Source organism: Anolis carolinensis, chromosome 1, assembly GCF_035594765.1.
Source record: "Anolis carolinensis isolate JA03-04 chromosome 1, rAnoCar3.1.pri, whole genome shotgun sequence".
NCBI classification, from domain to species: domain Eukaryota; kingdom Metazoa; phylum Chordata; class Lepidosauria; order Squamata; family Dactyloidae; genus Anolis; species Anolis carolinensis.
The window spans coordinates 210,675,439-210,692,254 of NC_085841.1; the positions used below are offsets into that span (position 1 = coordinate 210,675,439).

General features: G+C 39.5%; 1 protein-coding gene across 1 annotated transcript in view; it reads left to right on the top strand.

The window, feature by feature from the left end:
• Nucleotides 1-16,816, top strand: part of slc25a12 (solute carrier family 25 member 12) — a 99,428-nt gene that overhangs the window by 43,331 nt on the left and 39,281 nt on the right. The window contains exons 6-11 of the mRNA XM_062964448.1: nucleotides 1,708-1,854; nucleotides 3,011-3,149; nucleotides 4,324-4,417; nucleotides 6,423-6,507; nucleotides 14,969-15,053; nucleotides 16,188-16,346. Of these exons, the coding sequence (XP_062820518.1) occupies nucleotides 1,708-1,854; nucleotides 3,011-3,149; nucleotides 4,324-4,417; nucleotides 6,423-6,507; nucleotides 14,969-15,053; nucleotides 16,188-16,346 (709 nt within the window). The remainder of the gene's footprint in view (nucleotides 1-1,707; nucleotides 1,855-3,010; nucleotides 3,150-4,323; nucleotides 4,418-6,422; nucleotides 6,508-14,968; nucleotides 15,054-16,187; nucleotides 16,347-16,816) is intronic.

Sequence of the window (16,816 nt, forward strand, 5' to 3'; positions counted from 1 at the left end):
TTTAATGAATAAAATTCTGAGTTGACATGGTCTGAATTAAGGTTTACGCACGAGGTTCTGGATGAATGGATTTAAATATATACATGCTTTTAAGGTTTTATAATGTGTTTTAATAGTATTATTAACTGATTTCTATGTATTGTTTAGATTTTAATGATTGTGGTTTTGGGCATTAAATTTTGCCAATCTTTGTAAGCCACCCTGAGTCCCCTCGGGTGAGAAGGGCGGGGTATAAGTCCTGCAAATAAATAAATAAATAAATAAATTAAATGGAGGAAAATTAAAGTCAAAATGTATTTGACATTTTTCACTGTATTAAGTGGATTTCTGTAATAAACCCGGGGTTTTACTTTTAAATTTACTCTAACATAGTTTTCTACTGACTTTTAAAAATACAGTTTGCTACTCTTTTTTGCTAATTTCTGAATGGATATTGCACACAAAATTGTTATTTTGATTTGTGTACATCATCAGATTGATTGCTTATGATTATAATACTTTTGTGCTATATTAATACAAAAGATTCTGCTATTGACAGGTGGCGTTATGTTAAAATACTTGCTGATTAAATAGTAATGTGAGTTTTTTATGATGTTAAACAGCACGCCCCTATGTTTATATAATTTCCTTCCAGATTTCTCAGTCTATTTTACCATAGTATGACCGAAATAAAGTCATCTTCTTTCACACTAATTGTAAACATTTCACCATCATTTGCCCATCATGAATCTTATGAGAAAATGAGTACAACTTCACACAGGTTGCCTTGTTTTTGTGATTACTGATTTTCTGAAAGTTGTTTTGCAGTGTTTCATATTCAGAAAACCAAGGAATGCTAGCTTCTGAGTAATTCTGAAACTTTTTTCAGTTTCTGACACAGCCCAGACAAATCTGTGATTGCGCTATTATATTTGGGTTAATTGTTATGAAGGCTGTGTATTCCTCCCTCCTTCCCAGGCCCATTTTGATTCGGGGGGCGGGGGGGCGGGGGGCGGGGCTGAGTCTGAGAGAGGATCTACCCTAGCAAACCTTTTGTATCGGTATCCCAATACCCCCATACATATGGGATATATTGAGCATGGTGATCAGATCATGATATGAATAAACATAACAGTTTCAATAATAAATGTAGGGCCTTCTTGTGGAACACCCTGAGAATTTTGGCTACATGCCTGTTCCTTCCTATACAAAACTCTGTTCCAAGAAGAATTGAATTTGGCAAGGTGTATACGTTAAGACAGACTGCATATGCTTGTTTATTTATTTAATACTTATTCCGTCAATTGACCTCTTTATGTCAAGGAATATGTAGGCCCCTAAAACTTTCCTGGACAAACTGCCGTGTTGCTGCACTGGCACCCAATCTCATACCCAATCTCATCATCATAAGGACTTGAAGATTTTTAGATGTTAGCTGAGAGCCTAGCACAATTTTGCATTAGTAATTATTGATTGGTAGCCTTGTATGCTATGAAGCTGGTCATGGGCAGCATTACACAATCTGTGGAAGCGTGTATGAAGTTTATCTTTCTCCATCTAGTACCTTCTCAAAGGTGCAGGGCAAAACCCTGATCCACACTGAATTCTGCTAGTTTTTATTTCTAAGCTCCTAAGTGGCCACTGGACAAACACATTGAATCAGTGGAGATTCTCTGAATCACTGTGATATTCTCTGCAATTCTCACAACTGTATCATTTTCCTCCTAGGAACTACAGTCAGAACATGCAAGGCAAGCTTTTGCACTGAAAGACAAAAACAAAACGGGCACAATCACTGGCTTGGATTTCAGTGACATCATGGCCACTATTCGTGCACACATGCTCACTCCTTTTGTGGAAGAAAACTTAGTCTCAGTAAGTATTATGGAGCATACAATTCAGATTACCTATGACTGTCATTCAAATGAGGGCAAGGGTTTATGATCAGATGCTCAAATATTAAGGAATTTAGGGGGCTCCATTGTTGAGATAATATTTGGCGATCTAGCTAGGATTTTTTTTAGTAATATTTATTAGTTGATAGGAGAAATGACAATCCTTTCAGAAGGTGGTGAAAGACTAGGATCGAACAGAGTCAGAATGTTACACTAATTAAGCTAACGCCTTGAAATGCAGAAGTAACAATTACTAGAAGATTAAGAGATGCCTGCTATTTTATACAGTGATGAGAATCTTCAGTCGTAAATGTACAAGGATGTTACCATATGTGTTTCAAAAGAGCTTTGTTACTGGGTCGACACCATTTGAACAGATTTTATATATCATTTTTGTGTTGTATGGACGTTTATTTGGTTTATTTTTTCGGAAGCTCACTTCCATCATCAATCATTATACCTCAAGGAGATGAAAATGTCTCTGTTCGTTTGCCAGCAGAAGTTGATTTATTAAACAGCTTTGGTCAGCCTTGTCAGATATGTAACTGTAACTGTGAAACTACTTGTGAATTCTTCCCCTATTCGTTTGTGTAATGGTAGTTGGTCCTAATAAGTAATGTATCCCAATGCACCAGTGAAACACTCCCAGCACCTTGATCCTTGGCTATGCTTACTGGAATTGTCAATACTGAAGTCACATAACACCTGAAGAATTCCAGGTTTCTAACCCTTACATAAAGTTATATCATCTTGTTTTTGTGGAATGAAAGAAGAAGAGATTTTCTGAGACAAAGAATATATTGATGCACAGAAACCGTTAAACAAAAGTATTTACGACTAGATTGCACAGTTTTAGTTATTCAGTAGTTTGTTTAACTGCTTGGGCCGTTTGGCTTAAATCACCATTTCTTTTCTTCATGTATCTGCTTTTCAATGGAAGTAATTTCCTTTAATCTACATTTCTTTGTTCTCCAGGGCACTTAATATTGTACAGTGTGTTCTGTTTTGCTATACTCCTAAGCTGCCCTCCTCCAACCTCAGCTTATAGAAAATGAAATGTATAGAAGACTTCTAAGCTGATAATGATGCCAATATTTGTTTTATTCCTATAGCTCATATTAATGCTTTTTTTTCAGGCTGCAGGGGGATCTATTTCACACCAAGTCAGCTTTTCCTATTTTAATGCTTTCAATGCCTTGCTGAACAACATGGAACTTGTTCGAAAGATATACAGCCTCATAGGAGGTGCTAGAAAAGATGTTGAAGTTACAAAAGGTAAATAATTTTTTCATTATATTTGAAATTACTGTGTCGTGATAAAATATATAGAAAAGGATTTGGTTGCCCCATTCTAGTTTCTTGCACATCTTGAATCCCTTGTACAAGACAAAATCAGGCAGAAGTTGATGTGGGAGACTTCTGCCTGAAATGGACAATGGATACAACATGGACAAATAGTAGTAGTAAATATGGTAGTGGCTGAACCTATAAAATGTTGAACCTTTATGAAATGGTATGCAAAAAATTTTGTAGCACTTTTGAGTCTAATTGAAAAAGTATCATGTTTTTGTAGACTTCCTCAGATACACAAGGAAACTAGAAATGTAAACAGCTCAGGAGTGGTAAAAGCACCTTTTTTATAGCATATAGTACCATAATGGCACTTTCTTCTTGTTGATAAGACTGAGGCCCCTTCCACATAGATGAATAAAATCCCACATTTTCTGCTTTGAACCGGAATATATGGCAATGTGGACTCAGTTCAAAGCAGATATTGTGGGATTTTCTGCCTTGATGTTCTGGCTATGTGGAAGGGCCCTGAAACTCACTTTAGAGCAAGGATGAGCAACCTTTTGTACTTTTGATAGCAATTCTCTAATACAGTAGAGTCTCACTTATCCAACGTTCTGGATTATCCAACGCATTTCTGTTTTACATGATTTTACCGTATGTATGGGTAAGGGTGTACGTTTTGTATGTTTTACATGTTCTGATATGGTCAAAACTGACTAATCAATAAAGAGTTGTTGTTGTAGTCAACGTTTTCAATGCATTGTGATATTTTGGTGCTAAATTCGTAAATACAGTAATTTCTGCATAGCATTAATGTGTAATGAACTACTTTTTCTGTCAAATTTGTTGTATAATATGATGTTTTGGAGCTTAATTTGTAAAATTAACCTATTTTGATTTTTAATAGGCTTTTTCTTAATCTCTCCTTATTATCCAACATATTCGCTTATCCAACGTTCTGCCGGCCCGTTTATGTTGGATAAGTGAGACTCTGCTGTATATAGTATTCTTATTGATACTAGTTTTATTCTGGTTTTTCAACTTTGAACTCTTTACTATATAGCAAATGATACAAATTATATAGAAGGAAGTTAGACTGAGTTTGCAGAATCATTAAATCGGTTTTTCTTTGTTTTTTTCTTTAAAAAAAACACAGAGGAATTCTCTCAATCTGCAATCAAATTTGGACAAGTGACACCTCTGGAAATTGATATTCTCTACCAGCTGTCTGATTTATATAATGCCACAGGGTAATCATAACCTTACAAAATGTTTTTGTATTAACACTCCTGGATTTGTTTGCTTGGAATGTTTTTCTTAAAAATTCACAACTGTGGGATGAATATCCTTTTTGCTCAGTACAATAGTCAAATGGCATGTGCTACACAGGATACATTAATGGAACGTTGGATCAGGGGCATGCATGCTTGTATCTGTGAACCCATACATCTGGACTGATATTATGGAATGCATTATAACTGCATGTGGAACCCCTCACCCCCACTTACAACTATTGCAGCCCCCTACACAGTCATTTACTGACCTGTAGATAATGGTGGTGGAGTAGGGATGGCCCTGTAGCTTGGACACACAGCTAAAGGCAACCTTCAGGACTTCTGAGGTTCATCCTGAAGGCCTAGAGCAGTGGTTCTCAACCTGTGAGTCCCCAGATATTTTGGCCTTCAACTCCCAGAAATCTTAACATCTGGTAAACTGGCTGGGATTTCTGGGAGTTGTAGGCCAAAATACCTGGGGATCCATATGTTGAGAACCACTGGCCTAAAGGATGATGCCAATGCTGTGATTCCAAGCTATAGGATCCTAGCTGGATGTTGCTCTGCCTTGCCAGACTCTCAGCTGACTACTAGATTGATGCATTGGTGGAAAGGCCTTCAGCAGTGAAAAGGTGGCAGTGAGCTTGGTTGTTGTAGAAGATTCTGACCTATGCAGTAAACAACAAAGTTGGATTTATTCCTGCATAACTCAGCTCAATACCAAAATGCCAGATAAGTTCTTCCATTCACTTTTGAAGGGCAATGATTATAGGAATTGAGCACATTTCTGAGTTGCTCATTGCATTGTGGAGAGGGGCACTTGCAGCCACAGTGGACTTATGTAAGTTTTTTTGTCCACCTAATGATTGTGGGAACTATCTCTGCCACAATTTAGCCCTAAATATAAACATCTTGTTCAAATTACTCTTCCTTATTACACACTTTACACTTTCAGTGTAATAAAACACTGTATATTCTTTAGATTAGCCTCAGAGCTGGATTTAGTAGTTGGCAGCCGCCTAAGGAGGTGAGGAAGGGTATGAGTTTGAGGTAGTTGGTCTACTCAGCTGTTCACTCAACTGCAGAGACAAATCATCATGAATTACTGCATTCTTATAGATTTGAATCTGTAATCAGTTCTCTTACTTAACTAGAATAAAGTAATGCATCATAATTCTAAAAAAAAAATACAAGGACAGTGGAAAATAAAATGCACTTAGCCTTCCATATCCATGGATTCTGTATCCATTAATACCATAATCTATGGCTTGAAAAATGTTTTTAAAAATTCGCAACGCAAACCTTGATTTCACCATTTTTATAAGGAATACGATTTTACTATGCCGTTGTATATATTGGCACTTGAGTACCCATAGGTTTTTATATCCGCAAGAGGCCCTAGAACCCACTGTTTTCTGAAGCTAAATACTTGGAGCATAGATGCTTCTCATGTGGAATATTGGTTAATTTAGGAGCAACCCTATCCTCTGTGTACCAGATCTGCTGAAAGCCTAATAAATACATTTACATCTCTGTCCTCCCATCTGGTTGTGCCCTTGTTGACTCTAGATGAATGCATACCAACTTTGCTCATGTTCCACAAACCAAGGCTGTGTTCTGTAACCAGAGAACTGTGCTTGAACTCAGTGGGCCCAGTTATTTTGTAGAGCCTTGGGTTCAAGGTGAAGAGGGTTGCTCATACTCAGCCTTTCCCAGATCAGAAGGAGGAGGAGGAGGAAGTTTCAGTCAGAAAGCAGCCTGGCTGTTCAAAAAGGATCCTGTCCAAGTTTTGGCTTTTGATCACTCTGTGTGTGAATGGCTTATGTCTGGAGATTGTACACACAGAATACTTCTGTCTTATAAAGATCCCCTTGTCAAATTTCAGTGGGCAAACTGCTACAGCACTTTGTGCAAAAGGGAGGATGTAGAAGGTTTTGCTTGCTGTCTTAACAATGACTTTTCCCATTGGCTCTGTACGCAGACGTTTAACACTGGCGGATATTGAGAGAATAGCACCCTTGGCTGAAGGAGCATTGCCATACAACTTGGCAGAATTTCAGAGACAGGTATGTGTCCTGAAGACAATAAAGGCTTACGATTTCCAGTAAATGGATAGTGCTTGCTGAAAGTCTGGATTTCGGAGATGAAAGTTTAAAATATTTCCTATTGAAAAACATTCATATTATTTGTCTTCACTATTGCATATATCCCTGAATTTTAGGTTCTGATGGAGTATTTGAATGAAAGTACCATAATGGATGAAAGTATCATAATGGTTTTCACACAGCTTCCCCATTGCCCCCAAAAGGTTTGCCATGGGTGCTGCTGGCTCATGTAAAGCAGAATTGCCTCTGATCTATGAGTGTGATCCCGATTCCATTCAGTGGATCTTGAAAAAAAATTCAAATTGAGAACTTAAATTAGAAAGTCCAGTTTGAGGCATGGGAGACATATTGGGGGTACTGCACTCCAGTGGCTCCAGTCCTTTCTGGAGGGTCGTTCCCAGTTGGTGAAGCTGGGGGACACCTGCTCAGACCCCTGGCCATTGACCTGTGGGGTCCCGCAAGGTTCTATTTTGTCCCCCATGCTTTTTAACATCTACATGAAACCGCTGGGAGAGGTCATCCGGAGTTTTGGAGTGCGGTGCCATCTCTACGCGGATGACACCCAACTCTACTACTCTTTTCCACCTAAATCCAAGGAAGCCCCTCGGATTCTGGACCAGTGTCTGGCCGCTGTGTTGGCCTGGATGAGGGTGAACAAACTGAGACTTAATCCCGACAAGACAGAGGTCCTCCAGGTCAGTCGTATGTCTGATCGGGGTATTGGGTGGCAACCTGTGCTTGATGGGGTTGCACTCCCCCTGAAGGCGCAGGTCCGCAGCTTGGGGGTCCTCCTGGATTCGGGGCTGACACTTGAGGCTCAGGTGTCGGCCGTGGCCGGGAGGGCCTTTGCACAACTAAAACTTGTGCACCAGCTGCGACCGTACCTCGAGAAGTCTGATCTGACCAGGGTGGTCCATGCCTTAGTTACCTCTAGACTGGACAATTGCAATGCGCTCTATGTGGGGCTGCCTTTGAAGACGGCCCGGAAATTACAACTAGTACAGCGTTCGGCAGCCAGGCTTCTAACCGGAGCAAATTACAGGGCGCGTTCAACGCCTCTGTTTAAGGAGCTTCACTGGCTGCCATTTACTTTCCGGGCCCAATTCAAGGTGCAGGTTATCACCTACAAAGCCCTAAACGGTTTGGGACCCACCTACCTTAGAGACCGCATCTCCCTCTATGAACCCACACGTTCTCTTCGCTCGTCGGGGGAGGCCCTCCTCTCGCTTCCACCACCCTCACAGTCGCGGTTGGTGGGGACGAGAGAGAGGGCCTTCTCCGTCGTGGCCCCCCGGCTTTGGAACTCTCTACCTAGAGAGATCGGGCAGGCCCCTACCCTCCTCTCCTTCCGGAAGAGCTTAAAAGCCTGGCTGTTCCAAAAGGCCTTCGATGTTTAGTTGTTGCTGGATTGATCTATGTCCATTCCATAATAGTCCCATTGTTGTTGTCTTGCCATTTTATACCGCACTTTATTGTCCAACTGTGAAATTTCCTTTTCCCATTTCGTATCACTCTGCATTTCGCCTGGGATCTACAAATTAGTCTCCTGTTTTTAACACTGTATCCTGCTTGTTGATTTTAATGATTGTTTTTATTGATGTTGATGTTTTTTACTGGGATAATTGTTTTATTGCTTTGTTACTGTTTTGTTTGTTTTATCGGGCCTGGCCCCATGTAAGCTGCCCCGAGTCCCTTCAGGGAGATGGGGCGGGGTATAAAAATAAAGTTATTATTATTATTATTATTATTATTATTATTATTATTATTATTATTATTATTATTATTCTTTAGTATTGTGGGTGCTTCTAGATTAAAGCTACTCATTTCCAAAGAGACTGCATATATATAAAAATGTAATGTTCATTTTACTATGGAATAAACAACAAAACCACTGAACCCAATCACACCAAATTTGGCCACAAAAGACATAGTCATCCAAAATATGTCTTTCAATTTAAAAAAAACCTAGAAAAATAGTCCAAATTACAGAGGATGAGGAAGAGCTTTTCTCCCCTTAACTGCCAGTTAGAAAAGTAGGCCCTGCTGCCTTTAGGCCCCGCCACCTTCGTGTCCTAGTAACTCCCTCAGCCAAGATGGTGCCCAGGGCACAGGTAGTTAGGCCTCTTCGACACAGCCTATAAAATACAGATTATTTTATTTGAACTGGATTATATGGCAGTGTAGACTCAAGGCCCTTCCACACAGCTATATTACCTAGAATGCCAAGGCAGGATAATCCACAGTATCTCCTTTGAACTGGATTATCTAGAGTTCACACTGCCATATAATCCAGTTCAGTGTAGATTTTATACAGCTGTGTAGGAGGGGCCTCATATAATCAAGCAGATAATATAAGATTATAAATATAATATGTAATAATTATGGTGGTATAATAATACAGAACAATATAATTTTTAAAACCAGGACAGTAAATAAAGAGCAACACTCTGAAAGCAGGGAAATTGGGAATTCCAGAAAGGAAACAATCAGGGCCAGCTAACACCTCCCAACAAAGGATTCCCCCAGGCAGAAAGCAGACAGGCTTTGAAGCTGCAAGGCCATTAAATGCTAATCAAGGTGGCTAATTGCAGCATTCATACCTGCCACGCCAAGACTATTAATTGCTATTCAGCCTGGGCAACCAAGGATTCCACAAGGTAGAAAGCGGCCAGGCTTGCAAGCAACAAGGCTATTCAGTGCTATTCAACCTGGCCAACCAAGATTTCCCCTAGGTGAAAAACCCCCAGGCTTTGAAGCCACGAGGCTACTCTGTCTCATCCAACATGGCCTAGCAAAGATGCCCTATGTAGAAAGCAGACAGGCTATTCAGTGCAATTAAAGCTGGCCAAACAATGATTCCCCTACAAAGGAAGAAACCAGGCTTCAAAGTGGCTCTTTGATTGAGGGTGCTACTCCAGCTCGCCAAACAGGGATTCCAATAGTTATAACACAGCCAGGCATTGATGCTGCAAGGCTATTTAGTGCAATTCAGCCAGACCAACAAAGGATTAACCTTGGTGGAAGGCAGACAGGCTTTGAAGCAGTGATACTACTCTGTACTATTGAAGCTGACCAACCAAATATTCCCCTAGGTTGCAAGCAGCCAGGCTTTGAAGGAGTGAGGCAATTCATTGCAATTCTAGCAGCCCAAAAAACCATTCCCCTAGAACACAAGTACCCAGTCTTCCTAGCAGCAGGCCTATTCCATTGTCTTCCAGCTCACGAAACAAGGATTCCCATAAGAAGAAAATGGCCAGACTTTGAGGCTGCAAGGCTATTCACTGCTATTCCACCTGGCCAACAAATGATTCCCATAAGCCATAGCAACGCGTGGCTGAGCAAAGCTAGTAATATATAAAATAATAGGCTTTTCTTATACGAGATGATTATGCTCGTATGATTGTGCTCGTAGAAACATCAGCATATTTTTTACTTAACTTTGCTAAAATTCTTAACTTGTACAAAAAGTCTGAAATGAATCTCAGATCTGTATACTTGAAGCAGTCAAGCTGCCAGATATTGATTTGTTCTGAACAAGTCTACATGGTCTAGTCCAATTGTTTTACGAGTCTGCATATGTGGATTTCACTGTTTGCAAATCACTCCATTATCTGGATTGCTTTGTGTTACACATCATTTTCAAAATTAACTTGCCTGATATTTCAATATATTTCTTCTGTCGCCCAATAATGCCTACTACTGTCTTTGTTTACATTCAGCACATGAGAGATTTGTTAGATGAATAGTCTCTTCCAGAGATTGGCCAGTACAATATGGCTAGACTGTTTTATTGAATTTTGTTTGTTATTTATTTTTAATCCATGTCTTTATAGGAATAGAAAACATGTTAATTAGAAAATAAACTTCAACTGTTGAGAAAATACTGCTTTAAAAGTGGTCCTGTTAAATGGAAGAGACATCTCTGTAAGAACTAGTGGTAATTTTTGCTGCTTTTGTGAATTGTTGCCTACTGAGAAGCACAGGTCTTTCTAGAATCTTTTGGTCTTTAATGATGGGATCAAGTATTAAATATTACTTTGGCCTCCACAAACAACATTTTGCTTAGGAGATCAGTAAAGCCTCAAGGCATAATTGAGGACGGGAACCTTATTTTTATTTCACGCTATGCTTTGAATTTTTTATAAGGTATAAAAATAAAGAACTTCACTAAAAGTTAAAGAGGAAAAAATCGATTCTATCTTTGATGCCACATTGTGACATAAAGGGTTTTCCCTATCATTCACAAGTACTGTATTTCATCGATTCTAGATTACCATCGATTGTAAGACACACCCCATTTTTAGAGATGTTTATATGGGGGAGTACATTTTGGAATTGAAATAGGGTATGTCACAAGATGGGGTGGTGTCCATTGCATAGCTGTCACTTTATCAGTAAACATTAGTAACAGTTGAAAATGTAACACTTGTATTGAAGGATTACATACTTTGGATGACTTTACAAGGTAACATTAGAGAGTATAAGAAGAGGCAAACCACTGGACAGATTTAATGACAATTCAAGCTGTGCGAAACATAGTTAAAAACACATAATCAATATAGCAATTCTATAAAATACACATATTAAAACGTATTTCTATAAAATACAAATTAAAATACACAGAACAAGGATTAAAACACAGGATGCAAGTTTAAAATTCATGGTTGAAACTGACTGGGTACTCCTAATAGAAAAGATAGGTCTTCAGATCTATTATAGAATCATAGAATCATAGAGTTGGAAGAGACCTCACGGGCCATCCAGTCCAACCCCCTGCCAAGAAACAGGAAAATCATATTCAAAGCACCCCCGACAGATGGCCATCCAGCCTCTTCTTAAAAGCCTCCAAAGAAGGAGCCTCCACCACTTTCCGCGGGAGAGAGTTCCACTGCCAAACAGCTCTCACAGTGAGGAAGTTCTTCCTGATGTTCAGGTGGAATCTCCTTTCCTGTAGTTTGAAGCCATTGTTCTGTGTCCTAGTCTGCAGGGCAGCAGAAAACAAGCTTGCTCCCTCCTCCCTATGACTTCCCCTCACATGGCTCTCATCATGTCTCCTCTCAGCCTTCTCTTCTGCAGGCTAAACATGCCCAGCTCTTTAAGCTGCTCCACATAGGGCTTGTTCTTCATACCCTTGATCATTTTAGTCGCCCTCCTCTGGACACTTTCCAGCTTGTCAACATCTCCCTTCAGTTGTGGTGGCCAGAATTGGACACAATATTCCAGGTGTCATCTGACCAAGGAGGAATAGAGGGGTAGCATGACTTCCCTGGATCTAGACACTATACTCCTATTTATGCAGGCCAAAATCCCATTGGCTTTTTTGCCGCCGCATCACATTGTAGGCTCATGTTTAACTTGTTGTCCACTAGGACTCCAAAATCTTTTTCACACGTACTGCTGTCGAGCCAGGCATCCCCCATTCTGTATCTTTGCATTTTGTTTTTTCTGCCTATTAGCCTCTGGGAGAAGGCATTAATAATATTTTTCTTTATCTTCTTGAACCATACATTAAAAAAGAACCTGATTAATTCTTGTTATAAAGTTACACTAAATGATATATCAAGAATGAACAGAGTCAGTGTTCTACTTGATTTTTTATGAGTGACAAAATACTGCTTCTTAATACTCTTCAGTCTTGTATACCTACCGTATATATCTGTAGCAGCAGACATCCCATTGGATATGCAGATTTTTGCTGCAATCCTCCATTCCAGGCAATCTGGACAGTTGCTAGTCTGACAAGCATGACTTACATGTGTGAGCTATTGAAAAACAATAGACATTTATTGCCTGGTGTTGGGACCCATGGGTCTTGTGCCATCATCTCAACATTATGCCAGATATAGGCAGACCACCAGACTAATGAAGAGTGTGCTTTTTTGCCACAGAAACTCTGTCAAGAGGAAATAACTGTAATGAATTCTTAACTTTTTGTTCACACCCCCTTTCTGACTATTTAGCAAAAATAAAAGAGTAGAAAGCTGGTTGTTCAATCCCACTTGCTGCCAATATTATCACTGAAAGATTTCCTTTGTGTAGCTGCTAAATATCTGTATACAGTAGCTTTGTGGAGGGATGCCAGTGACAGTAATTTTCTATTTATAAATATTCATGCTCTGAAAGCCATAGCATTAATTATACTAATTTACATCTCCTATCTGAACAGAGGCATGCCACTGGCTAGGGTAAGCACGTTCATAAATAGTCTGAAAGTTATATCTCCATTTCAATGAAAGGGAATACATGTACAGGGTGATATATCATTTGGGCTTGAATCAATGCGCAGTTTTAATAAAATTTCTTCAAGGTTGCAAGGAATTGAATAAGAAGTTGAATTCACATATGGAAGCACATGGATAGCTTTCGTGAACCCAGGTTGGGAGGGAGGAGACTGCATTGCTTCTGTAAATCCTCCATATGGGACCGCTACAGCTACCAAATTTTTGGCAAATACATTGTTTTTGGTAGTCGTGTACTTTTCATAGGCTTTGTTTAAAAGCAGCAGGCATTTACAGTAGAATGACTGTAATCATAAACAAGATGCAAAGAAGTAATGTTCTTTGTTTTAAAAAGAAAGCAGCATGACTAAACACTCTTCTTTTTGGCTGCAGAAGGTAGTGCCCTTCCAGGATCTCCAAAAGTGAACTCGAGGAGAATATACATCCTGAAATGAGATAGGCTCTGGTTTAGTATTCTAGTCCTGAATAGTAGTGAGTGAGGAAACTCGTGTGATCTTACCACAGCATCTGTCATGGCCATGCCAAGGAAACTGGACACTTTTGCTTCCCTTTTAATCCAAACCAAACTCAACCACAGTCTTAGACATGGACATAGCACTTGATGCTGCTTACTTTCAATCTAAATGGAAGCTTTGCTTTACTGCCATCTTGGAAGAAGAATGTGGACTAAGGTTTGTCCTTGTAACACTAAAAGTGTATAGGTGGTTATCTTCTCATGATCTGGGGGCAATTTTTGGCCCAAGAACCTACAAATGACTGTAGCAGACCTTGATCCCCCCCCCCCCCAATCAACCAGTGGAAGTGCCTTCTCTTAGGTATCTGGAGGGTCGTAGACCATATTTCAGCATAAAACTATTACTAGAAATCAAGGTGGCCAATTGCAACATTCAGTGGAAATCTACCCAGTAACGTGTTTTGGGAGGTAAAAGGTTTGTGTGTGTGTGTGTGTGTGTGTGTGGAGTTCTGGGAGATGGTTTGCAAAAAGGGCTACCTGTGATCAACTGACCGCATTTTATCCAAACCTGGTTTACTCGAGAAGATAGGGCAGGATACAAATAAATTGTTGTTGTTGTTGTTGTTGTTGTTGTTGTTGTTGTTGTTGTTATTTCTGTTTCACATAAGCAATAGAAATAACATACCTATAATCTAGGTTGGTTTTCTGCTGTAAAACTTACTGGGAATGCATTTACTTGAATATTTTCATTTCTCCATATTTTGTGCCCCGACAAATCCAAGCCAGAACAATAGGGTCCCAATAAGCTGGAAACAACTTAAAGGCAGTGTGGAAACGACAAATGTGGCAAATGCAATTAATACCATGTCTAGTTTGATCTTTAGACCTGGTTAATTTAATTTGGGTAATTTAATCTGATTAATCTGTTAGGGCACAAAATATGGAGAAACTTCCATACCTGGAATTTGTGAAACAGAGCAAGCATATTTTGCTTTTCCCTTCTCCTTGCATTCCCTGTGCCCCACCCATAAATCTGCCAGTGAGGACAGAGGAACCCTTTTCTAGTTGTTTTGAATTGCAATACCATAACCTTCAGTCTGCACAATGAATACTTAAGGAATTATGGGAATTGTTGTCCAAATTATAGAAAGCCCTTAGTTGCCTTTTTTCATATAAGAATTGTTATTGGTGGGTCACAACTTTGTGGTGTTCTTGATTGCTCATACAGAGGATAGAGACTGGGAGAGCTGCCCCACACAGTGATCTCCCCCCCCCCCCCCACACACACACTTGATCATGCAGTTAGTGCCAAGACAGTATAGTATAACAGTTTGATCTTTGGGCTATAGTTTCAGAAACCAGTGTTCAAATTTCTATTCGAACATGGAGACCCACTCGGTGACCTGGGGCAAATTATACTTTCTCAGTTACAGAGAAAGGGAAAGAAAATTTTTCAATAGGGTCCCAATAAGCTGGAAACGACTTAAAGGCAATGTAGAAATGACAATAGCAAATGCAATTAATACCATGTCTAGTTTGATCTTTAGACCTGATTAATTTAATTTGGGTAATTTAATCTGATTATTTTCTCCTCACTTAATGTTACAAATGCTCACTTTGCAGCTGATTTCTATGTTCTTGCAACTTTTAGATGATTTCTGAAGTCTTGTTCTCTCATTTCTCTCCCCTGCCTCCTTTTTCTTCTGTGCCCATTTCTCTTCTCTTCCAGCAATCTTATGATAGTCTGGGCAGACCTATCTGGCTCCAGGTAGCTGAGTCAGCATACAGGTTCACTCTGGGCTCAATTGCTGGAGGTGAGTGATATGTCTCTATGTACTGTTTTCATGATAGATTTTTTTGTAATATTATCTTGGTGTGCAGTTTCAGGTCAGCTAGGGGAAGATTTGTGCTTCCCCTGCCCCTATACAGATGGGAAGCACTGAAGGGAACCCTTTATTGTTACTTAAAAGACACACAGCAAAACCCCATGGTCAGACAAAGCGTGGCTGTGGCAGCGCTGGCTCCAGACAGTCTTCGAAGCAAAACTTGTAGAATGACATAAAGAGTCTCCTCAGGTGCTTTTTAAAATTAGATTTGATGGAACTGATACTAAAAACAAAAGAGAAGCAAAAGACATTGGGGGACTGCAAGGTCTTCATCTTATATGCTTAAATAAGTACCAGGGATCATTGAATAATTGATTTTCCCCTTCCCCAAATAATGACATCTCATTAAGTATAGAAGTTTATAATTTAATGTGAGCAGTTGGGAGTTTTGAGTTTGATTTTTCTCCTCTTGCTGTTGTCAGTATCCCTTCTAAGGGAAAGGGTCAAAGGTGAAATCAAGATGCTCTGATCAAATTCCTGCTTAATGAGCCTTTGTGAAAAGATGGTTTTGGCTTGTAATTAGGATTGTCTACATCCCAGAGTTTTGAAATTGTTAAGAGTTAGTTTTGTAATATGTAGCAAAGTCCCTGCAAAAGACCATTTGCTGCTGCATTTATTTAATGACTTGGTATTGTTGTTATTATTTTGTTTACTGTTTGGTTTCTTTGGAGAGGAGGAAGCCTTAAAAAGAACAAAAATGGCCTAAACATTTTTTTTATGTGGGGGGACAACCCTTCAAAATATTGTAAGAAATAATTAATCACAAGCAAAACTAAGAAGTAAATGTTACTTTTCCCAGCATACTACAGATAAAATTGCTAAGTGTAACGTATTTTTCCCTGTCAAATACGGCTATATTTCCCTCGTTGGAGATGATGGGCACTGTATTCCCGCACATCTGGACAGTACTAGATTGGGAAAGACTGAAAACAGCATAAATCAGTGGGTGTTGTATTTAGTATTATATCTCCAGAAAGAGGTGAAAATACCCAATGACATAGTTCCATGTGGACATCGTGAGAAGTGGTCTTTTCACCATTGTTTTTTGGTTTTTGTTCACAGCTGTTGGAGCTACTGCTGTGTACCCTATAGATCTAGTGAAGACACGTATGCAGAACCAGCGCACCAGTGGATCGGTTGTGGGAGAACTGATGTACAAAAACAGCTTTGATTGTTTTAAAAAGGTCCTGCGATATGAAGGCTTTTTTGGTCTATACAGAGGTAAGTCAGTGGAAGGCATACTTCACATTCAACCATAGCATCCATAGATTACTATTCTTTTGTGGCTCAAGGAAGGTGAAGGCAAATTCACTCCCTCCTCTGAAATGAGTGAGGGATCCTTCTGGCTTCAAGAGGACTCTGTGGCTTGGCTCGGAAGCAGATACAATGTCTGCCTTCCATCTCAACTGCCAGTGCCCTAGCATCAGAACAAAAGAAGAATCAGTAATATCTGCTGGACAGATTGGTTTCCTTAGTGCAGCTTTTCTGGTTATTAGAAGACACGTTTAAAGACACGTGCATTTTGCTACATACTTTTGAACGTGAGCTTTAAAAAGGAGCATATGGATCTATTCAAATGCAGTGTAAAGTTGTTACTTTGTAAGAGGAGCTCTGCTAGATCATAGTAGTGTAAAATAATAATTAAGGATTCAGCTGTATATTGATCTGTTTTAGTGAGCCTATGAGCTCCA